The sequence below is a fragment of the Microcebus murinus genome, chromosome 18 (assembly GCF_040939455.1).
Source record: "Microcebus murinus isolate Inina chromosome 18, M.murinus_Inina_mat1.0, whole genome shotgun sequence".
Taxonomy (NCBI): Eukaryota; Metazoa; Chordata; class Mammalia; order Primates; family Cheirogaleidae; genus Microcebus; species Microcebus murinus.
The window spans coordinates 8,867,559-8,892,058 of NC_134121.1; the positions used below are offsets into that span (position 1 = coordinate 8,867,559).

The 24,500-nt window shown below is 37.7% G+C and overlaps 1 protein-coding gene across 1 annotated transcript in view; it reads left to right on the forward strand.

Moving 5' to 3' along the window:
- Nucleotides 1-23,811, forward strand: part of COPS3 (COP9 signalosome subunit 3) — a 33,247-nt gene extending 9,436 nt beyond the window's left edge. Inside the window, exons 5-12 of the mRNA XM_012747933.3 lie at nt 1,142-1,234; nt 2,825-3,004; nt 6,242-6,382; nt 8,006-8,179; nt 17,481-17,567; nt 22,042-22,155; nt 23,079-23,159; nt 23,490-23,811. Of these exons, the coding sequence (XP_012603387.1) occupies nt 1,142-1,234; nt 2,825-3,004; nt 6,242-6,382; nt 8,006-8,179; nt 17,481-17,567; nt 22,042-22,155; nt 23,079-23,159; nt 23,490-23,543 (924 nt within the window). The 3' untranslated portion in view covers nt 23,544-23,811. The remainder of the gene's footprint in view (nt 1-1,141; nt 1,235-2,824; nt 3,005-6,241; nt 6,383-8,005; nt 8,180-17,480; nt 17,568-22,041; nt 22,156-23,078; nt 23,160-23,489) is intronic.
- Nucleotides 23,812-24,500: the final 689 nt, after the last annotated feature.

Sequence of the window (24,500 nt, forward strand, 5' to 3'; positions counted from 1 at the left end):
AAAGAGCTGCAAGAATAATACAAAGAATTTTCATATTCTTCACCTAGATTCTCCAAATGTTAACATTTATAATATCACATGTGCTTATTCTTTTCTTTCTCTTTCTCTCTTTTTTCTTGAGCCACTGGAAAGTAAATTGTAGATATGCTGTCCCTTATCCCTAAATAATTCAATAGGTGCTTACTAAAAATTTTCTGACATGCCACAGCAAAATGACCATCAGCATCAGGAAGAGAACACCAGTAAATGCTCCAAGGCTATAGGCCCTATTTAGATTTTGCCTGCTGTTCAACCAAGTTTGTGACAGCAAAAGGAAACCTTAGATCATGGGTTGCATTACATTGCTGTGTGTCTTTAGTCTCCTTTAATCTGAAACAATTCTTCAGTCCTTATCTTTTGTGATGTTGACACAAGTTATACTTGGGTGTTTCTTCTGATTTGAAATTGAATTTTTAAGATTAATGGTTTGAAGGAAGCTGAAAACAGAAACAACCAGTTAGTATTTTGTAGGAGTACTAAGTAAACTGTTTGAAAGTGATGGTAAAAAAAACAATTAACAAGTCTTTGTTGAAAAAGCTATATGAATTATTCACGTATTTTATAGTCTCCTCTTCTGTCCAGAAACTGTGCTTCACTTGACATTCAGTCTTGTTATTTATAATCAAGGCAGGAAACAATTTGTTTGTAACTTGTGGTATTAGTTTCACTAGTAGTTTACTACCAGGTAAGAACTAGACTGCTCTATGGGAAAATGCCAGCACCCCCTTTGCACAATTAAGTTTCCAAAGTACAAGCTCTCATGTGTTGTAAAAGATTTGGAAAATTTTCATTTGTTTAGATGTAAATATGATAAACTCTTGAGAAGGTAATATTGTTTTTGATTATTGATCTTCCTTGTAAAAAAAAAAAGGTTATGATTTTTAAATTGGTGCTGAATTACCTAAAAATTCTGAGAAACAGCTAAAGAAAATGTTTTCTGACTGATTAGGGACAGAAATCTCCTGAAAGAGTGTGGAAACCTCATATTGCTATTTAAAGGAACCTATCAATTAGTGTTATTTTTTATTTGTAAGTGACAACATAAGATCCAATGTGCTGCCATCTTTGAGAACTTATCTGAAAGAGATGTCATTTCTGACAGCCCCTGCGAGGAATTGGCATCCTTAAGCAAGCCATAGACAAGATGCAGATGAATACAAACCAGCTGACCTCCATACATGCTGATCTCTGCCAGGTAAGCAGCCAAAGTATGATTCACACCAAGTCAGAGGTGTAAGGTTCTTTATGGGCTTGTTCAACATTGGATTAGATAAGTGAAGGCAATTTGGTGTATATTGTACTATGTTGTAGAAGTTGCAATATGCAGGTACATCTATTATTATATCCAGGAGGTGCTGGATGCAAACTCTGGGATGGGGCTCAGCTAGTAAGCTTGTGATAGGGTAATTAGTGGTTGTAACATTTAGAAAAAAAAAAACCCAAATCTTTTATTTAAAGAAATTGTGGAACCTAAGAATAAACACAGGTAACTTCTTACACTGTAAAACGTTATTAATTTATCTTAAGATGTTCAAAGTCCAGAAGGCAAAAGGGAGGGTATGTAAGGAAATCTTCCTACCACTCTGTTTGCTTTACCATCCATTTCTTCTCTCCAAGGGAAACTAGTATTAGTAGTTTCTTGTGTATCCTTCCAAAGATATTTTATGTACATACAAGCAAATGTGGATATATATTTTCTAGTTTTTCATACGAATTTTAATCTATGCAAACTTTTATGTGTACCTTGCTTTTTTTCTATTTAACTTATCTTGGAGATTATTCAATAGCAGTCCTTTAAGTTTCAGAGTATTCTATAATATGGGTATACCATAGCTGAATAATTTTGTATGGGCTTATTTACATTTTTTCTTTAATGAATAACATGGTATGTGGATTATTTCAGACACCTCTTCCAGTTTTGCATGAAGATATACTCTTTTTTCTTTTTTTAATCTTTAAAAAATTTTGTGATAAGGTATAAAGTACATATAGTAAAGTACTAAAGTGTACAGCTTGATGAGTTTGTACATTAAGTCTATACCATGTCACCATTGCCTAGCTAACTTTTTTTAAATGCTTGTTTTTTTGAGTTGCACAAGGCAAATGAGCTATACTTACCTAAAGGATTCAAAAACCGAAAAAGATTAAGAAAAGACTTCTATTTTTATCCCACCATGCTGGTCTATTTGTATTCTACCAGTTCATTGAAGAGAAAAAGGACACACATTTTTACCCATCTGTTAACAGATGGGTGGGTTAAGTGATAACTGAGCTTTTTTTGTGGAAGTCTGTTTATTCTCAATTCATCCACCTTATATTGCTGATTTTTTTAAATAAAGAAATGCTTTTTTATTCTGTGTGGTTGGTTAATAAAATAGAGTAGATTCCTTTTTCCTTGTGTTGGAGGACCAAATTGGAGTAGAGGTTGAGAATTCCTAATGTAAAATCTGAAATACTCTAAAATTTGAAACTTTTTGAGTGCTGACATGACCCCCCAAAGAAATGCTCATTGGAGCATTTTGGATTTCAGGTTTTTGGATTAGGGATACTCAACTGGTATGTATTGTGCAGATATTCCAAAATCCAAAATACTTCTGGTCCTAAGCATTTCAGATAAGAGATACTAACCTATAATGTGTTGACATTTAATCAAGATCATTTTAATCAATAAAATGTAAAACCAAATTACATTTTTTGGAAATTTCTGAAATCTGTGAATTGTTCTTTCTGCTAATGCCTCCCCACGTAAAGTTAAAGTGATACTTTAATATCCATTTGTTCACAGCTTTGTTTGCTGGCCAAATGCTTTAAGCCTGCCCTTCCATATCTTGATGTGGACATGATGGACATCTGTAAAGAGAATGGGGCCTATGATGCAAAGCACTTTTTATGTTATTATTATTATGGAGGGATGATCTATACTGGGCTGAAGAACTTTGAAAGAGCACTGTACTTTTATGAACAGGTAATGCAATCATCTCTATAAATGTCCCTGAGGTTGTCTTGAACTTGTGTGATCAAAAACATGTTCCCCAAGTTTAGAGCTGGAATGGATTATTGATCCCAAGGCCTCTTGAGTGTCAGGTGGAGGTTCTTTCAAAGACTGATTCTCTGTGATCATGTAAATGGTGGTAACTTGCTCCCAAAGTTGAAGAGCAGTACAAGTACAGAGAAGAGCACTAATGAGTAGGTTCTAATGTAGGCTTTGCCACTTATACCCTATCTGATTTGGGATAAGTTATGACATCTCTTGACCTTTATTGCTTCCTTTGCATATAGGGAAGAGATTGAACTGAATGATCTTTGATGTGTCTTTTTATTCTAAAACCATGTGTGGTGTGAAGTTTTGTGAAGTTTTATTTATTTTGATCAGTAAAACCTTATGATTTAAAATTCAAAGGATATTAAGGATATTATACATAGTGAAAAGTCCCTCCTACCCTTGTCTGTGTCTATGTAATGAGATGTATTACACAATTTGGTAGAATATTCTGGAGGTTTACTTAGAGTCTGAAAAAGAGATATAAATATTGATTAATATCAGTGTTTAATTCATAGCATGTATTAATGTAGTAAAGGATTCTAAAACTTTAAAGAGCTCACAGTTTGCTTGGAATTCTGACATATAATACACACAGCAGTGCCACACTGAGTGGTTGATGAGCCCTCCTGAGGGGACCTGAGGAGGGCCACCATTGGTGCTGGTATGTAGGCATGGTGTCATTAAAGGACATATCTAGTCTGGTTAAATCTTCAAAGTAACTTCTCTTGAAGTTAGGCCTACACATTCAGAAAATGGTAAAAACACACTTCATAGCCACTGACTGAATTATGCTACAGCCCAATAGATTTAATAACTCATGAGCAAACTACTAATCTTGAAATTGCAAGATGATACAGGCATTAAAAAGTCAGGGAGGTGGGCAGTGCACTCAGGAAATATTTCTATCACAAATAGTTAAAATATTCAAAACATTTTTGATGTTTATAGGTATAATCCTTTTGCCTGAAGATGTACTTATTCCCTGATTTTGACCTAATGACAAGCATCATCTAGTGTTAGTCTACGTCATACAACTGTGGTTTTTCTGTTTTTTTTTTTATTGAGAGATGGGATCTTGCTCTGGTTGCCCAGGCTGGAGTGCAGTGGCATGACCATAGCTCACTGTAACCTTGAACCCCTGGGTTCAAATGATCCTCCCACCCCAGTTTCCTGAGTAACTGGGATTATAGGCATGTGCCACCATACCCGGCCAATTTTTTAATTTTTTGTAGAGATGAGGTCTTGCTGCATTGCCCAGGTTGGTCTTGACCTCCTGGTCTCAAGCAGTTCTCCTGCTTTAACCTCTCAAAGTGCTTGGATTATAGGCTTGAGCCACCACCCCCACCCACAACTGTGTTTTAATGATGTTGCAGTTGCAGATGATTATTAGTACTTTAATTTCAGAAAGTGATACAGATTTTTTTTATAGCTTTAAAAAAAAATTCCAAAAGAAGGATATACTTATTGAAAAAAATTCAGATTATATACCACTGTATAAAGCAAAAAGTGAGAGTATCTTCATTTTCTCATACCACTCAGATTGACCTCCTTAGTTTACTAGCTCCCAATTGATGGGAATTTGAGTTGATTCCAGTATTTCACAATTAAAAGTGTTGCAATGGAAATCATTGTACGTGTGCCTTCATGCACTTACATGAGTGTTTCTGTAGAATAATCTCAGATGAATGCCTTACAGTCTGAGTGGTTTGGGTTTTGAGTTGGAAATTATGAGCTGAAAGGAGTATGATAGTTTTCAATTCTTTTTTTTTTTTTTTGAGACAGAGTCTCGCTTTGTTGCCCAGGCTAGAGTGAGTGCCATGGCATCAGCCTAGCTCACAGCAACCTCAAACTCCTGGGCTCAAGCAATCCTGCTGCCTCAGCCTCCCGAGTGGCTGGACTACAGGCATGCGCCACCATGCCTGGCTAATTTTTTCTATATATATGTTAGTTGGCCAATTAATTTCTTTCTATTTTTATAGTAGAGACCGGGTCTCGCTCTTGCTCAGGCTGGTTTTGAACTCCTGACCTCGAGCAATCCGCCCGCCTCAGCCTCCCAGAGTGCTTGGATTACAGGCATGAGCCACCGTGCCCGGCCGAGTTTTCAATTCTTTTAACCTTATAAATCCAATGAAAGAAAGTGAAAAGTCAGCACAAAATGAGAGAAAATATTTGCTAATCTTATTGCTGATAAAGAATTTGTATCCAGAATATATAAACCTCTTAAAATTCAACAATAAGAATACTAAAATTTAAAAATGGGCAAGAGATTTGAATAGACATTTCTCAAAGAAAGATATACAAATGGCCAATAAGCACATGAAAGCATACTCATTAGTAATTAAGGAAATACAAATCAAAACCACAGTGTGATATGGTTCCCACCCTCCTAGGATGGTAAGAGTTTTAAAAAGATAGCCAATAACAAGTGTTGGTGAGAATCTAGAGAATTCAGAACCTTCATAATTGCTGATGGGGTTGTAAAATGTTGCAATCACAATTTGACAGTTCCTCACAATGTTAAACATAGTCACTGTATGACCCAGCAATTTTACTCCTAGGAATATACCCAAGAGAAATGAATACATGTCCACAAAAACATGTATACCAATGTTCATAGCAGCATTATTTATAATAGCCAAAAGGTAAAAGCGACACAAATGCCCATCAGTTGAGGAATGGATAAACAAAGTGTGGTATAATCCACACAGTGGACTATTATTCAACCACGAAAAGGAATGAAGTACTGATACATGCTACAACATGGATGAACTTTGAAAACATTATATTGAGTTGAAGAAGCCAATCACAAAAGACCATATATTGTATGATGCTATTTATGTGAGGTGTCCATAGAGACAGAAAGTAGATTTGTGGATGCTTGGAACTGGAGGAGAGGAGAGAGTGGGAAAGGACTGCTAGGGTAGGGGTTTCTTTTGAGGGGGATGAGAGTTAGTTATGAAATTAGGTAGTGGTGATAGTTTTACAACATATATATACTGAGAACCATTGAATTGTATACTTTAAGAGTAAACTTTATACTATGTCAATTTATCTCAAAGCAAGTATTGTTGCTTTATAACTGAAGTGATACATGTGGTTAATTGGTTTTGCTGCTGCAGTGTGCTCTCTCTTCACACTAAACATTCTTCTTTTGCCCAGGCTATAACTACTCCTGCCATGGCAGTCAGTCATATCATGTTGGAATCGTATAAAAAGTATATTTTAGTGTCTTTGATATTACTGGGCAAAGTACAACAGCTACCAAAATATACATCTCAAATTGTGGGTAGATTCATTAAGGTAAGTGTTTTAAATAAAATTAATTTCTTACATGAGCATGTTCAGTACATAAAGAAATTATAATGATATAGTTCTGTAATTTTATAGTGATTTAACTCTCCTAGCAGCTTCAAATTAGTAGACATTGCTTAAATGTTCTCTGGGAGCTGCACTTCAGTCAGAATCTCTTAACTCCATTTCAGTCCGTATACATCTGGTCACCTGATTGACATGGAATATTTCTCAGCACCTGTTTTCAAACTTCTGCTCTGGGTACTTACAGCTAGACTTGTTTAAGCTCCTATAAAGGTTGATTGTTTTTTTGTATTTCTTTGTTAATATTTTAGTCAAAATATAGAAAAAGCAGTGCTAGTTTGAACTTTCAGTTTGCCCAAGTATTGGGAAATCTTACTAGAGCCCTTGGATGAGGACAATAAGCTCTGCTCAATGAACTTTTACTTTGGTTCTCACTGACAGCCCAGCTTTGGGGCCATGTTTAAAAATAAATTAACTATGGCTTTTTAAATTTTGTAAATACTTATTTATGGCTTAACAAAAATGGAGCAGTTCAAAAGGGTTAGGAGGTCACAATCATTTGATAACAATTTCACCCTGATTGTCCTTATCTAAAACTCAGAATTTTAAGATATCAATCAGAACCTCTTCCTGATGAGAATATTTTCATGCTGGCTATGTCCCCCCTTTGGTTAAGAGCCCTCTTGTGGTTCTCATGGAACGAGTCACAGGCAGGGAAGAGAGGAAGGTGGGTAAGAGAGCTCCCTGGGTTCCCATGGAAAAGTGATATGCAGGGGCAGGTTTAGGGCAGCCTTTCTCAGATCATTTTAGAGAACTCCCATGAGTCCTTCAGGTGAGCCCTGAGCAAGCCTGTTTTAGAAGGAATGTTTTATAAAGTGATGTCTTCATGGCTTGAGGGCATTATTCACAAGAATTAGTGATTTATGTATGATATCATAAATGGTGACAAGAACACAGACTTCAGAGTCAGAGAGGTGAGTTTAGATTCAGTTTCTCCCTGTTGATAGTTCTCCATTGGACTTCTCCACATTCTCTTGGACCTCTGTTCTAGTTTCTTAGTATTTAACATAGAGGATAATGTACATAAAATGCCTAAAACAGCTCAGGCTCTTAGTAGGTCTATGGCCACTGCTTGTCTTCCTTCTTGCTAGCGGAAATAGCAGATTGTCCCATTGAATCTGGTGAGGGGCTATGTGAGTGAGAGGGTATGTATGTGAGGGGATATGTAAGTTGGGAATAATGGACATTTTGCCCTCTTTTTTCCCCAGTATAATTTATCGCAGAAAAAGATAGAACCATTGATAGAGAAAGACATGCATCCCTTCACTAAATTCAGTGGGCTTTCATCTGCTGTGCCATCATTTGCTCTGTACTACAAAGTTTTGTTGACAGTAAATTACTCTAGTGAATTTCTACCCTTGGTCTTAAAAACTAGGCATTTGCTTTGGGTAAATTATAATTTGTTAGGTAACAGTCTGTTGCTACTTGGCAACAGTATGGAATGTACTTGCTTAAAATATAGTACATAACTGTTCTTTTGCTTCCTGTGCAAATTTGTGTCTTCTGAAATTTTAATCTTTTTTTTTTTTGCCTCCTTCAAACCTTTAGCCTCTTAGCAATGCATACCATGAGTTAGCACAAGTTTATTCAACCAATAACCCCTCAGAACTCCGAAACCTGGTGAACAAGCACAGTGAAACTTTCACTCGTGATAACAACATGGGACTGGTGAAGCAATGCTTGTCGTCTCTTTATAAGAAGAATATTCAGAGGCTAACAAAGGTGAGGAAAGTGCTGCCCTTAGATGGCATCTCCTGACTCCCTCGAGGCCTTGATTCTCTTCTCTCTTTAGTGCAGAGGAAGCAGGTATAGGGACAAAGTATGACAGAATTTCAGTACTAAGAGAGAAAGAACTCTCTCGAGATTAATTGGTTTCTTAGAAAGAGTTTGATTTATACCTTTTGGTCTTTTCAGGGCTAGGGTATTTGAGAATAAGAAAGAAAGGTAGAAAACAAGACTACATTGGAAAGCAGAAAAGGCAAACTTAGAGAGGTCACCCACTCCAGATGGGCAGAGAAGACATACTGGTAGCACAGACCTTAACCAGCCCTGGAACCTCTCAGGCTGTGTTGATCTCTGTTTGAACTTCTTATGTGAACGTAGTACTACTCTGACATTATTTAGGCCAGGGCTGTATAAGCTATGTCAGTTAAGTTTTAGGATACAAGCATATAATATAATTTTTCTTTTCAAGATGAAAATAACCTGCTGGTTTTTGATTGTAGAAAATATGCTTATTATCAAGTATTCAAGAAGTATAGAAAAGTATAAAAAACCAAAAATCCTGTGTGTACTAGGAAGGCATATGCTACAAGTAATAGGAGTCCTACTAAGAGTAACTTAAACAGAGGGTTGCTTTTTCCTCTTGGGAAGTCTGGTCAGAGATCCAGCAGCTCACAACTGGTGAGAACCTGGTAAATCTGTTCCTGTGCATATCCTGTGCCCTGGGTCAGCAGCAGTGATGCTGGGCGAGGGAGCCGTGGAGCCAGAATAGTGCTGTTTGTTGCTAGGCTACCCAGCAATGGTGGATTTGGCAATGTGAGGACCTGGGGAAGGTGACTTCCCCTAGCACCCTGGAGAAGAAGAGTGGTGAGTCAGGGTAGGCAGATCATATAAGGATAAATGCCTCCAAGGATAAGAGGAAGGAAGATGAGGAGCAGATCACTGAATGAGAGAAGGAATTCCTTCCAAATATTCTAGAAAAGTAATCATAGCTTCCTGACTAACACAAGAAAATAAACAGTGAATTTATGATAAATTAATTTGTAAGGGGAAAATGAATGTGAAATAGAAAGCAACTCAAGAAAGATAAAAAACAAATGTAATCTGGTTGGGCACAGTGGCACGTGCCTGTAGTCCCAGCTACTTAGGAGGTGGGAGGATCACTTGAGCCCAGTTCAGGTCCAGCCTGGGCAATATAGTGAGGTGTCCTATCTCTTTAAAAAAAATGTAACCTTTCAGCCAGAGAAAAACCAATTTGACCCACAAGTTAAAAACACCAGGATCTAAGAGACTCAAGGTAACAGGCAGCATAATTCTCCCCACAAATTTTTCTTTTTGGGCTAGGTGCCAACAGAACTTTTCTAAGTAAATTCCTGTCTTTCACCATCAAAAGGTAGCCATTTAAAAATAGCTGCACTTTGTGCTTTGGCTTGAATGTAGAGATCGGGACCCCTTTTCCCCCTCTGCACACCACTGCACATGTAGCACTGCTGTTACCACTGGAGACTGGGATGGACAAGTCAGAGGGCTGCCTGTCAGGGGTTGTGAGTGGCTACTACAACTCCAATGGTGGCATGGCCTCAATACTTGGGCATGTAAGGCAGTGTCCTTTGCCCCCTCTGCATGGTGCTGTATGCCTGGGGCTGTGGGTAGTGAGTGACCCCACATCACAGCTATGCCAACACCAGTGCACACCACTCAGGATCCAGAAGATTATCCTGGTACTGCTACTGCCATCACCCACACCACACTGGCTGTCCAGGGATCTGATAACCCTGTTCAAGCATCCAAACCACTGCTGCCTCTACTAATATCTGAACAAGCCACCTGAAGGCCCACAAAACAAGTGACCTGGTCTTGCTAACACTGTTGCTAGCATATGCTTCCCTGGGGCCCAAGAACAGGCACACTTATTCCATTACTGCCACCACTGGAGCCTGAAAACTGGCCCACCTGGCATCCCTGTCCCCATCAAAACTTCACCAAAGCTTCCATTAATAACCACATCCTAAACCACTGAGGAAATCACAGATACCACTGATGCAGTTTACAGCCAAAGAAATCATACAGAGACTACACTATTACACACACCCAGAATCAAAGCCAAAGGACCCTACCTAATCGACACCACTGTTACATCTTCATGAAAAAGTCCTCCACTACAAAAGCAAATCGAAAATTGGAAGAAGTGACTATTAACACCAGATGCACAGATATCAATGTAAGGACACAGGAAACAGGGGCAAGCAAGGAAATATCACACTTCCAAAGGGACACAATTCCCCACCAACATCCGTATTAAATTTATGAAATCCTGGGAAAATAATTCAATGTTGTGATACTAAAGAAGCTCAGTGAGATGCAATTGAATTCCAAAAAACAATGCAAAGAAATCAGAAAAACAATTCAGGGTATGAATAAGAAGTTTACCAAAGAGATGTATATCATTAAAAAGTACTAAAAAGAAATTCTGTAACTGAAGAACTCCTTGAATGTAATACAAAATACACTTGAAAGCTTCAACAAGTGACTAAATCAGGCAGAAGAAAGAATCTCAGAATGCAAAGACAGATTTTTGAAATAACCCATATAAAAATAAAGAATAAACAAACCTTCATAATATATGGCACACCATAAAGAGAACAAATATGTGAATTGTCAGTATCCCTAAAGGTGAAGAAAGAACAAAAGAGTTTGAAAACCTATTTAACCAAATAATAGATGAAAATTTCCCAAGTCTGCCGAGAGATTTGGACATCCAGATACAGGAGGCCAGGTGAGCTTCAAACAGATACAGTACAAAAAGTTTTTCTCTGTGGTACATTGTAGTCAAACTGTCTAAAGTCAATGAAAAAGAGAAAATTCTAAAAACAAGAGAAAACCAGTTAACCTATAAAGGAGTAACCATCAAACTAATAGGGGGCTTCTCAGCAGAAACCTTACAGGCCAGGAGAGAATGGGATGATAGATTCAACATGCTGAAAGAAAAGAAACTGCCGCCCATGGATACATTGTCCAGCAAAATTATCCTTCATAAATGAAGGGGAAATCTTTCCCAGATGAGCAAATGCTGAAAGAATTCATCACCCCTAGACTGGCCTTACAAGGCAGTCCTTAACCTGTAAGTGAAGGATAACAGTTACCATCATGAAAACACACCAGAATATAAAACCCACTGCTAAAGCAAATACACAAATGAGGAAAAGACTCAAAATCACAGAAAATCACAAACCACAAAGACAACTAGTAAGTGAAAAAGAAAGGAAAAAAGAATATACAAAACAACCAGAAAACAGTTAACAATGACAGGAATAAAACATCACATATCAATAATGATCTTGAATGTAAACAGATTAAATTTTTCACTTAAAAGATACAGACTGCCTGAATGGATAAGAAAACATGATATGATTGTATGCTGCCTATAAAAAATGTACTTTACCTGTAAAGACACATATAGACTGGAAGTAAAGGAATAGAAAAAGATATTCCACACAAATGGAAACTAAAAGCAAGCAGGAATAGCTGCTTGCTGCACATATCAGATGAAACACTTTAAGTTAAAAACAGTTTAAAAAGGAAGACAAAAGTATTATATAATGATAAAGGGATCAATCCAGCAAGAGGATATAACAATTCTAAATCTATATGTACCCAACCCTGGAGCACTCAGATTCATAAAGCAAATGTTACTATGTCTATTGTATTGGAGAGATAGATTCCAGTATGAGAACAGAGGGGGACTTTAACATCCAACTCTCAGCAATACACAGATCATCTAGGCATCCAACTCTCAGCATTATAGATCATCTAGACAGAAAGTCAACAAAGATTAGAAACCGAAAGACAAATATAGCATGTTCTCACTTATAAGTGGGAGCTAAATGATGTGTACACATGGACATAAAATATAGAATGATAGACAATGGAGACTTGAAATAGTGGTGGGGTTGAGGAAGTGGAAGATGAGAAATTAATGTGTGCAATGTACATTATTCAGGTAATGGATACACTAATAGCCCTGACTTCACCGCTACACAGTATATGCATGTAGCAAAATTATACTTGTATCCCATAAATTTATACAAATAATAAATACTGGACTTAAACTGGACTTTAGACCAAATGGACCTAACAGGTACAGAATAGTTTATCCAACAACTGCAGAATACACATTGTTCTCATGAGCACATGGGACATGCTCCAGGATTAACTGTTAGGGCACAAAACAAATCTCAAGAAATTGTTGGCCAGGCGCGGTGGCTCTCGCCTGTAATCCTAGCACTCTGGGAGGCCGAGGCAGGCAGATTGCTCGAGGTCAGGAGTTCAAAACCAGCCTGAGCAAGAGCGAGACCCCCGTCTCTACTATAAAAATAGAAAGAAATTAATTGGCCAACTAATAGATATAGAAAAAATTAGCCAAGCATGGTGGCGCATGCGTGTAGTCCCAGCTCCTCGGGAGGCTGAGGCAGGAGGATCGCTTGAGCCCAGGAGTTTGAGGTTGCTGTGAGCTAGGCCGATCCCACGGCACTCACTCTAGCCTGGGCAACAAAGCGAGACTCTGTCTCAAAAAAAAAAAAAAAAAAAGGAATTGTTAAAAATTGAAATCATATCAAGTATCTTCTCAGACTGTAATGGTCTAGAACTAAAAGTCAATACCAAGAAGAACTTTGGAAACTATACACATACATGGAAATTAAACAACATGCTCCTGAATTACCATTGGATCAATGAAGAAATCAAGAAGGAAATTTTAAAAAAGTCTTAAATGGAAATGCAATATATCAAAATCTGTGCGACACAGCAAAAATAGTGCTAAGAGGGAACTTTACAGCAAAAACAAAACAAAACAAACTCATTTCAAATAAACAGTCTAATGATGCATCTCAAGGAACTAGAGGCTGGGTGCGGTGGCTCACGCCTGTAATCCTAGCACTCTGGGAGGCCGAGGCAGGAGGATTGCTTGAGCTCAGGAGTTTGAGACCATCCCAAGCAAGAGCAAGACCCCGTCTCTACTAAAAATAGAAAGAAATTAGCCAAACAACTAAGAATAGAAAAAAATTAGCCAGGCATGGTGGTACGTGCCTGTAGTCCCAGCTACTCAGGAGGCCGAGGCAAAAGGATTGCTTGAGCCCCCGAGTTTGCGGTTGCTGTGAGCTAGGCTGACGACACAGCACTCTAGCCGGGGCAACAGAGTGAGACTCTGCCTAAAAAAAAATAAAGTAACTAGAAAAGCATAAACAAACCAAACCCCAAGTTAGCAGAAGAATATAAATAATAAAGATCAGAGCAGAACTGAATGCAATAAAGACTAAAAAATAATACAAAGCATCAACCAAATGAATAGTTGGTTCTTCAGAAAGATAAAATTGATAAACCACTGACTAACCAAGGAAAGAAGACCTAAATAAACAAAATCAGAAATGAAAAAGGAGACTTTACAAATGATACTACAGAAATATAAAAGCATCCATATACTAACAAACTGGAAAACCATTAGGAAATGGATAAATTTCCTGAAAACATACAACCTACCAATATTGAATCAAGAAGAACAATAATGAGTAGTGAGATTGAATCAGTAATAGTAAGTATCCCAACAAGGAAAAGCCCAGGACTAGCTGAATTCACTGCCAAATTCTGCCAAACTTGTAAAGAAGAAATAATACTAGTGCTTCTCAAATTATTCCAAAAAATTGAAGAGGAAGAAATTCTCCTTTACTCATTTTGTAAGACCAGAATTATCCTGTTATCAAAACCAGACAAGGACACAACAAAAAAAGAAAACTATAGGCCGATATCCTTGATAAACATAGATGCTAAGACCCTCAACAAAATACTAACCAACTGAATCCAACAGCACATCAGAAAGATAACACAACCATGATCAAGTTGAATTTATCCCAGAGATGCAAGGATGGTTCAACATGTACAAATCAATGAACATGACATATCCCATCAACAGAATGAAGGACAAAAAACATATCTCAATAGACACAGAAAATGCACTTGACAAAATTTGCACCCCTTCACAATAAAAACTCAACAAACTAAGCATAGAAAGAACATACCTCAAAGTAATAAAGGCCATGTTTGACAAGACCATAGCTAACATACTGAATGGGGAAAAGTTGAAAGCCTTTAAGATCTGAAACAAGACAAGGATACTCACTTTCACCACTCTTATTCAACATAGTACTGGAAGTCTTAGCCAAAGCAATCAGGAAAGAAAAAATAAATAAAAGGAATCCAAATTGGAAAAGAGGAAGTCAAATTGTTCCTCTTTGCACACTATATAATCTTATCTCTAGAAATAAGATATAAGTCAAAAGATTCCACCAGAAAGGTTTTAGAACTAAAAAAAAAATTCAGCAAACTTTCAGCAAAGTTGCAGGACACAAAATCCATGTACAAAAATCAGTAGTGTTTCTATACTCTTATAATGAAAAAGCCAAAAAAAGAAATCAAGAAGGCAGTCCCCTTTGAAATAGCTGCAAATAAATAAATAAATACATACATATGCACACACATACATACCTAGGAATAAATTTAACCAAGGAGTTGAAACTCTACAAGGAAAACTATAAAACGCTGATGAAAGAAATTGAAGAGGAAACAAATGGAAAAACATCCATGCTTATGGATTGGCAGAATTGATATTATTAAAATGACCACACTATCTAAAACAATCTACGGATTCATTGCAAACCCTATCAAAATACCAACATAATTTTTCATAGAAATAGAAAAAAATAGTCCTAAAATTTGTATGAAACCAAGAAGCTAAATAGCTAATAGCTAAAGTAATCCTGAGTACAAAGACCAAAGCTGGAGGCATCACACTACCTGACTTTTAAATATAAGACTATAGTAACCCAAACCACATGGTATTGGTATAAAAATAGACACATAGAACAGTGGAACAGAATAGAGAATCCAGAAATAAATCCAGATATTTATAGCCAGCTGATCTTTGACACAGCTGCCAAGACAATACATTGGGGGAAGGACACTCTCTTTAGTAAATGGTGCTGGGAATACTGGATAACCATATGTCAAAGAATGAAACCAGACCCCTATCTGTCACCATAGACAAAAGTCAATTCAAGATGGATTAAAGATACAACCTGAAACTATAAAACTACTAGAAGAAAACCTTGGGAAAACTCTTTAGGACATTGGACCATGCAAAGATTTTATGGCTAAGACCTTAAAAGTACAGGCAACAAAAACAAAAGTAGACAAATGAGACTGTGTTAAACTAAAACGCTTATGCACGGCAAAAAAAAAAAAAAAAAAAAAAAAAACAAAGTGAAGAGATACCTCCTGAATGGGAGAAAATATTTGCAAATGACTCATTCAACAGGGAACTAATACCCAGAATATATACAAGAAACTCAATTAAAAAAAAAAAAAGCCCAAGTAATCCCATTAAAAATTTGGCAAACTTAGCGGGGAGGGTGAGGCAGGAGGATCACTTGAGCCCAGAAGCTCAAGGGTGTAGTAAGCTATGATCACACCACTGCACTCCAGTCTGGGTGGAGTGATAGATGGAAGGGTGGGTGGGATAAAGGAAAATGAACAGGTTTTTTGGTTATGGATACAAACATACCGTTAGATAGAAAGAAATACATTTTAATGTTTGATAGCCAACTAGGGTAACTAAGCAACAATATGTACATTTCAAAGTTGCTAGAATGGAGGACTTGAAATAATATGAACAACATAAAAATCGTAATAAGCAGTCAAGATAATGAATACACCAAATACCCCAACATAATCATTATACATTCTGTGCACGTAACAATCACATGTACTCTATTAATATGTAAATTATTCTGTATCAGTAAAAGAAAAATAGCTGCACCCCATTTGTGACTAGTAATTGAGGTTTAGATAAAAGAATCCAAATGTTAACAAGGATAAAAGACAGTATGTATTCTTAAATTGCAAAATGGCAAATGAAAATTAATTGAAGAATTAGAACTTAAGAATCTAATAGCTAGGCATCACTGCAAATAAATTAACTATCTTGTGGGATACTCAACCACAGTTTATCACTTTGGAATAAGTTGGTAGCTTACACTTTGAGAAGTCAGTATAGTAAAATGCATTTTTCTGTTTGGGATAGGATAGATCCAGAGCAAGAGTTTGACCAAACAAACAGGAAGGGTTTCAAGATGGTCATTCCAGGGCTGGGCCCATGGCTCACAAAGTCATCAAGGTCCTAGGTCCTTTGTGTGCTGACTCCTGGTGGATTCTGGCACACTGAACTCAGAAGCACTGCCGAGAATCCTGGGAAAGGGCCACCACAAGGTGTGGTAGGCAAGGACAGTGTCATTAAAGGATGTGTCTAGTCAGAAGGTTAAATCTCTGATGGTGACTGCTACATTTTTGGCATCATGTCCTAGGCCAGAATAATTAAAGGGGGAAACAAAATATTTTCTAGCCAAGTTAGTCTCTTTCCTTACTAGAAAATCAGAAAATCAAAAGCTTTCCAAGAAGTCTCAAGAGGTAGACTGTGAATCAGTCTCAGTGACAGAAACTCTGTCCCATGTCTTGCTGGCTGGAAGGTGGCTAGGGACAGGGGTTCAGTCTGCCACTTACAATGCTGAAAGATTACTCTGTTATTAACGTTTTGGTGGATGTTTTTCTGGGTTCCTCTTGCTTCTCTGTCTCTTTTCTGTATGTATTATGGACACTCTCAATTGTGTGTAATTGGGATCATACTCTGTGCTAGCCTCTTGCTCTCTTGCTCTGCACTTTTTTGTTCAGTGTGCCATGAGCTCTTTTCCATGGCAACATAAGCCTCTATCACAGTTACCTTATAGAGTAGTTCCTCGTATGAAGTTTATATATATTTTGAAATAGGAAAAATGATAGTTTTATGCATTTAGAAATGTTTATTTTTGAATCTCCATTTGTGTTAAACTATGTACTTCTGAAAATTAGCAATAATTTAAATTTCTTAGGTGCTATTAAGTTTGAATTTTGAAGGATGAATGTGATTTTTTCAGTTTTATTTTATATAACAATACATTTGCAATACAGAATTCAAAAGATAAAAATCTCCATAATGATGTACATATCTTAGATTCCTTTTCAGTTCCTATATATTGAAAATTAACCTTTTGTCATTACTCCTCCAGGAAACGAATGACTAAAACCACTGGGTCTATCAATTTCAAGTTATCTTCACAAACAAATTTCATATAGCAATGGAAAGAACTCTGAACACATCCAATAAAATGTCTTTCCTCTGTTGTTTCTACCTGTGATTAATTCTGCTTCTGACTTTCAGACCTTTTTAACACTATCATTACAAGATATGGCAAGTCGTGTGCAGTTATCTGGACCTCAAGAGGCAGAAAAATATGTTCTACACATGGTAGGTGTCTTTTCATTTAAAAACTAATTAGTGGGCCGGGCGCAGTGGCTCACGCCTGTAATCCTAGCACTCTGGGAGGCCGAGGCGGGTGGATTGCTTGAGGTCAGGAGTTCGAAACCAGCCTGAGCAAGAGCGAGACCCCGTCTCTACTATAAATAGAAAGAAATTAATTGGCCAGTTAATATATATACAAAAAATTAGCCGGACATGGTGGCACATGCCTGTAGTCTCAGCTACTTGGGAGGCTGAGGCAGAAGGATCGCTTGAGCCCAGGAGTTTGAGGTTGCTGTGAGCTAGGCTGACGCCACGGCACTCACTCTAGCCTGAGGAACAAAGCGAGACTCTGTCTCAAAAAAAAAAAACTAATTAGTGGATTTTTGTCCTTGTAAAAGTAACAGGTGTTCACTATGGAAAATATTGAAAAGGAGAAAGGGGGAACTTCCAAAGGCAAACACAATTGACATTCTGGTCTATTTCCTCTATACAGTTTTCCAGTCATAGTGTGCTCGTAGGATACACATCATGGTTATGTCCTATTTGTGCTCCTTATTCATTATATTTACTTATTTTCATTATCAGAGTCTTTGTAAACCTTATTTAAAACACCCATGAAATATTTTGGATATAAAGAGGCATAAGTAGCATTACTCTGTGCTGATCCGTGGTGTGATCACAGGCTTGTTCCTGTACGTACATCAAAGGACCAGCACAGCATCAGAAAGCCTGCTAACTGCAGTGTGCTTAGTGATGTCATTGATTCATGTTCTAACTCAGTCTCTTACCTCATCAAGAGCTGGTGTCGGTCCCGATTACTAAGCAGCACTGATACAAGGGAGGCAAGAGCATGCACCCATGTACTCAGCACCCAGCTTAAGAAATAAAATATTACCAGTACACTGACCCTCTTCATCACTCCCAGTTGCATCTCCTGCTCTTAGCCCCACCCTAACCAGTCAGTTTGGATAAGCATCATTTAACACATTAGCTGCCATGTTAGTTGTATTTAACTCACACTAGTTTTGAGCCCGGAGCCTCATGAAGCATATGTAACTCACATGTCTTTTTAGCTTGCATACATATTATGTGATGGGTGGCCCCCTGCAGTTGGTTTGTGAAAATCTTACTTGTTGATGTTCTTATTGTTACAATTAATATTGACAATTCTAAAAATGTGGATTAAATGGATAGAAGTCAGTAAATTTTGTTTTTCTGTTTATGTTTACCTTTAAATTTTACTTAAGTCTGACAAGTCAAGAAAAAACATTTTACCCGTATGAACATTTTTCAAGTTTTCACATTACTTCTTACATTACTATTTTTCAACTTTTTAAGATTGATGTATGTTTCAGGAAAAAGCATTGTACACAAAAGGACACATTATATTTGCTGCATTTCCATATAATTCACACTCAGAAAACAATAAAAAATACCAAATTTTTCATTAAATTAGAAAGGATCATTTTGTTTTTGAAGTTTTTCTTCTGTTTTTGTAATAAAACACTGTGGCCCAAAGGAAGAAAAAAAATTTTTTTTTTTGAGACAGAGTCTCTTTTCCCCGGGCTAGAGTGTCATGGCGTCAGCCTAGCTCACAGCAACCTCAAACTCCTGGGCTCAAGCGATCCTTCTGCCTCAGCCTCCCGAGTAGCTGGGACTACAGGCATGCGTCACCATGCCTGGCTAATTTTTTCTATATATTTTTTAGTTGGCCAATTAATTTCTTTCTATTTTTATAGTAGAGACCGGTTCTTGCTCTTGCTCAGGCTGGTTTCGAACTCCTGACCTTGAGCGATCCTCCCACCTCGGCCTCCCAAAGTGCTAGGATTACAGGTGTGAGCCACTGTGCCTGGCCAATATTTTTTTCTAGCGTGGCAGACAATGTGTTAAATGACTACATGATAATCCACCAAGCTGATATATTATTATCTACCTATCTGTTCAGTTATATAAATACATAGCTCTGATCTGGTTTCAGTCCACTGAAAACAAATGTTTGTTCTTGGCCCAGGGCATGTAAAGCTTTATATGATATCATCTATGATTTCAGGATTAGGAGTAATAATAAAACTAGTTCCCCTTGTGATAATGAAGTATTTTATTTGAGTAGTTCAATTTATAAATGTTCTGAAGGTATTTTTTTTCCTTCAACATACTGCTCAAAACATGCAAACACACCAACCAAAACCAAACCTATCTGACTTGACCGACCTTGCAGTGTCTGCTAAGAGCACCTTATTAACCACACAGGGGTTACACAGAATGAGTAAGCTACAGACTGCTTCCCCAAGGAACGTACTATTCAGTGGTGAGTAAGGAAAAGTCCATGAGAGATTATGACACCAGCCAGGACATACAAGCTAGTGAAATGCTTTGAAGGGGTCAAGGGGTGGGGAATTAGATTTTAACACTTGTGTGACCAGTCCAGATACCCTGACAGGCTCTGAAGCAGTGGTTCTCAGCTGGGGGTGACTTTGTCTGCAAGGAGACATTAGGCAATGTTTAGAGACAGTTTTGGTTGTTACAACTGAGAGTGATGCTGGCATCTAATGGATACAGGCCAGGGATGCTGCTAAACATCGTGGAGTGCACAAGGCAGCCCACACAGCAGAGAATTGTCTGGCCCAAAATGTCAAACCCTACCCTGGAACGAAAGGTCTTTGAGGGCAGGGTTTTTTTTTTTTTTTAAGTAAACATTGGAAAAGTACACTTAAGTGTACAGCTAAACACCATTTCACAAAGTGAAGGTGTCTATGCCAACAATACCTAGATGAAGGCACAGAATATGACCAGCACCCCGAAACATCCCTTGAGTCTGCTTCCAGCCCTGTTTCTGGCTGGAAAGGTCATTACTATTCTGACTTCTAACATCCAGTTTTAGTTGTTTTTGAGCTTTATATAAACAGAAACATTATAGTACATACTTTGTTGGGATCTGGCTTTTTTTGGTCAGCACTGTGAGAGTCATACATGATGTATGTAGCAGTAGTTCATTCGTTTTTCAGGGCTACAATACTCCACTGTAGGAGTATACCTTTCCCTTCCAATCAGGTGTTCATTTGGGTTGTTTCCAGTTCTGGTTATTACGAGTAGTGCTGCTGTGGTGAACCTAGCTCCAAATTTCTTTTTCTTTTCTAAAGAGATAAGGTCTTGCTCTGTCACCAAGGCTAGAATGCAATAGTGAGATCATAGCTCACTGTAACAAACTCCTGGGCTCAGGCAGCACTCTCGCCTCAGCTTCCCGAGTAGCTAGGACTACAGGCACAAACCACCGTGTCTGGCTAATTTTTAAATTATTTGTAGAGACAGGTTCTCGCTTTATTGCCCAAGCTGGTCTTGAATCCCTGGCCTCAAGCAATCCTCCCGTCTTGGCCTCCCAAAGTGCTGGGATTACAAATGTGAGCCACTGTGCCTGGCTAAATTTCTTTTTGGTATATTCCATCTGCTTTTTAGAGAGGCAGCTCTCTGTGATCATATAGAGAACTATGCATTCTGTTTAATATGTGTTGGGCTGGTTGCTATTTTATTAAATAGTATCTGTCCATTTCAAGGCTAGAAAGGGGTAGGCTAGTTTAGACAGCTCAGTTCCACTTCTAACAAATGGACGAGTCATTATCACAGTGTGAAACCTTTTGTTAGGAATAAAAATATCTGGGACTTCTATTGGCCTCTCACTTTTTAACTTCAGGACAGGATTAACATTATGGACAGGATTTGGCTTTGAGGATCAGTAAAATCTCGAGTCATTGATGCAGATAAAGAACATGTGCCTTGAAACTACCTTGGAATCAGCAGTGGTTGTTTTCTTGAAGGATCAGAAGATAGTTTCCACTGGGGTGAAATGAAAATGTGTTAGGTTCCACTTTTAAAATTAATGGCATTGTAAATTATATATCTCAATAAAATTGATGTTTAAAAATGCAAGGATACCTCAAAAGTGTGCTAAGTGAAACCAGACATAAAAGACTACGCAGTATATGATTCCATTTTTAGGATATATTCAGAAAAGGCAAATCGATACAGACAGAAAGCAGGTTTCTAGGGGCTAAGAGGAAGAGGGAATGGAGAGTGACTGCTAATGGGTATGGGATTTTCTTTTGGGGTGACAGAAATGTTCTAGAACTAGATGGAGACGGTGGTTGCACAGCATTGTAAATGTATTAAATGCCAATGCATTGCTCACTTTAAGAATTGTTAGTTATGTGAATTTCACCCCAGTAAAAAATGTAAGGGCAAGGATTTTGTGAATATCAGTTTTGCACCTCTTAGCATCTGTGATGGTGCCTAGTATATATATATATATATATATATATATTAGGTGTTCAGTAAATACTTGTTGACTAAACAGATGGTGCTTAAAAATATGCAAGTTTATTTATGAACGTGTTACTTTCTCTACTTTCCCCTGATTATACTGAATAACTATTCACATAATGTTCCAGTCTAACTTCTTTTCTGATTATTATTATTATTTTTGTAGATAGAAGATGGTGAGATTTTTGCAAGTATTAATCAGAAGGATGGTATGGTCAGTTTCCATGATAACCCTGAAAAATATAATAATCCAGCTATGCTTCATAACATTGATCAGGAGGTAAATATGATTGCCAGATTTTGATTTTTTTTTTGTATTTGAAATAACTCTCCTATGCTCCAGGATAATTTTAGTTTGAAGTACAGGTACTTCCCAATCTATGAACATCTTAGTTCCTAGGAAGTTAATTTCAAAATGGACTGCTTAAAACTCTTCTAGATTGTATGTTATAACTAGATGGTGGATTAGATATTGCAACGAGCTTAACCAAAATCTGCTTTGACTCTGAAAGTGCTTGAAGAGTCTAGTATAGGTTAATCTATACCCAACTGCCCCTTTACAGGTTGGAAGGTTAGGAAACGTCTCTCCCTGTGTCAGACGCAGCGTGGGTGGCTGGAGAAGGAGGGAGAAAGCCCTCCCGAAAGGTCCATCAGGCAGCACCTCTTGTCTCCCGAGGGCATGCTGTCCTAGTGCCAGGCTGGCTTCTGGAGCATGAGGGGTGGTTGTGTCTGTGTCTTACCTCTGAGAAGGGAAATGATTGCACCAAACAGTAGATCTCAGAATCCTAAACACAACACATAGCATTGTAATTTAGGATATCTCTACAATCCTTTTGCAATTTTAAAATTAAAAAATAAAACTTGAAATCTAAGTTGTTTTGGTAACTCATTTGATGGCAAAATGTCACCTGAAATGATGTGTAGTCTTCATTTATCTCACTTAGTTGAATAGACTTCAGTTTCACTGCAGAAGATATTGATGTGTGTTTGATTATGGGCTGCTGGGATGTTAGGAAATATACAGAGCTTGTACTGTAGTAACTTTCTGACTACAAAATAGTCTGACTCCAAAACTTATCTAGCCTCAGGAATTTCAGATCAAGGGACTGTGAACCTCGGTAGCAGTTACATTAATAGTCTAGGTTTAAAAGGATGCAACTCACCCAAACCTGCTGCTCACGTGACAATGTGCCTGTCGTACAGATGCTGAAGTGCATAGAGCTGGATGAGCGGCTGAAGGCCATGGACCAGGAGATCACAGTGAACCCCCAGTTCGTGCAAAAGGTGACTAGGGGTTCCCTCATTACAAGAAATGGGCTGGGTGGAGAAGGAGGGTGTTGCTACATCAGGCACAGGAACTTAGCTTCAAGTTATTAAATATTTCTTGAAAACTTTTATCCGTAAGTTCATAGAGAAATACTAGTTGAGAACATTTTCAAATGAGGACATGGAAGTGTGCTTAGGGATGCTTATGGTGGGGCCTGCTGTCATTGTTCACAGGGTGGCTTTTCTCTTGGAGGGTTGGGGTGAATATATGGTATGCTCCTTTGGGGCTGGGGGGAGACCCTTGACAAAGGCAAACAAAAATACACTACCTTACTTTCTCCTTTACAGAGTATGGGCTCGCAAGAAGATGATTCAGGAAACAAACCATCCAGTTACTCTTGAAACTAACATCTATCCTGAGTTAAACAAGAGAAACTATCACCTTGGCCAGTGGCAAGTGTTAGGACGGCAGCAGGGAGGACCACGCCTGTGTCACCTGGACATTAAGAAATTAAATTTTGTTTTGACATCTTTAGTCCTATGCGCTTTCAGAAAACCATTCTCTCTGCAAAGAAAGGAAAAAAAAATTCAAACTTTAAAGTCTGTTGTGGATTTATTTATCCTCAGATTATTGTTGTTATTGCATTAAATTTACCTTTTTTGTTTTAAATTGCTTGAACATCAATGTGTCTTCTGTATCACTTTATCTCTGTGAAAACTTTTAATGAACACATTCATTATGAGTAGAAATAGTTGGATTTTAGGAATTTTTGGAAGGTTTGAATCTAAAATTTAACATCAGTGTCCTGAAAGAAAAAAAAAAAAAAAGCTGGGAGAGCCCATAAGGGGCCTAAGCTAATTTTTAAAATTAAACTTACATTATAGTGACAGTATAAATTGTGCATTATGAGATGCAGTTAGTTGGCTCTTAAGCACTTTCCAACCTTTGTGCTTTTGTAGCCTTGAGAATGTCTTTTTCCCCCTCTCTACTTCTACTTTTTAAGAGACAGATGGCAGGCTTTCCCACTTTCTCTTCTCACAGCATTTCAGGTAAATTGCAAAGGTACAATTTGATTATGTTCAGGGTCCCTCTTCCCATAGGAGTTTGGACTGGGATTCACTGATTTAGCATTGGAATGGAGTGGAGAAGGTTAAAGTTTGGTCAGATTAAAACACATCAACTTTGATCCTTAAAAAACATTTCTTTCTTGCAACGTTCACCTTTTTAAATGTTTAAAGTTGTGTCATAAATCACGTTTTCATTATTTAAAAAAGAAACTCTTAAACCTCGTGAGTCATGTAAACAGTTACTCCTGGTAGAGACCAAACCTAGGCTTTGCAGGCCGTATGTTGAAAGTG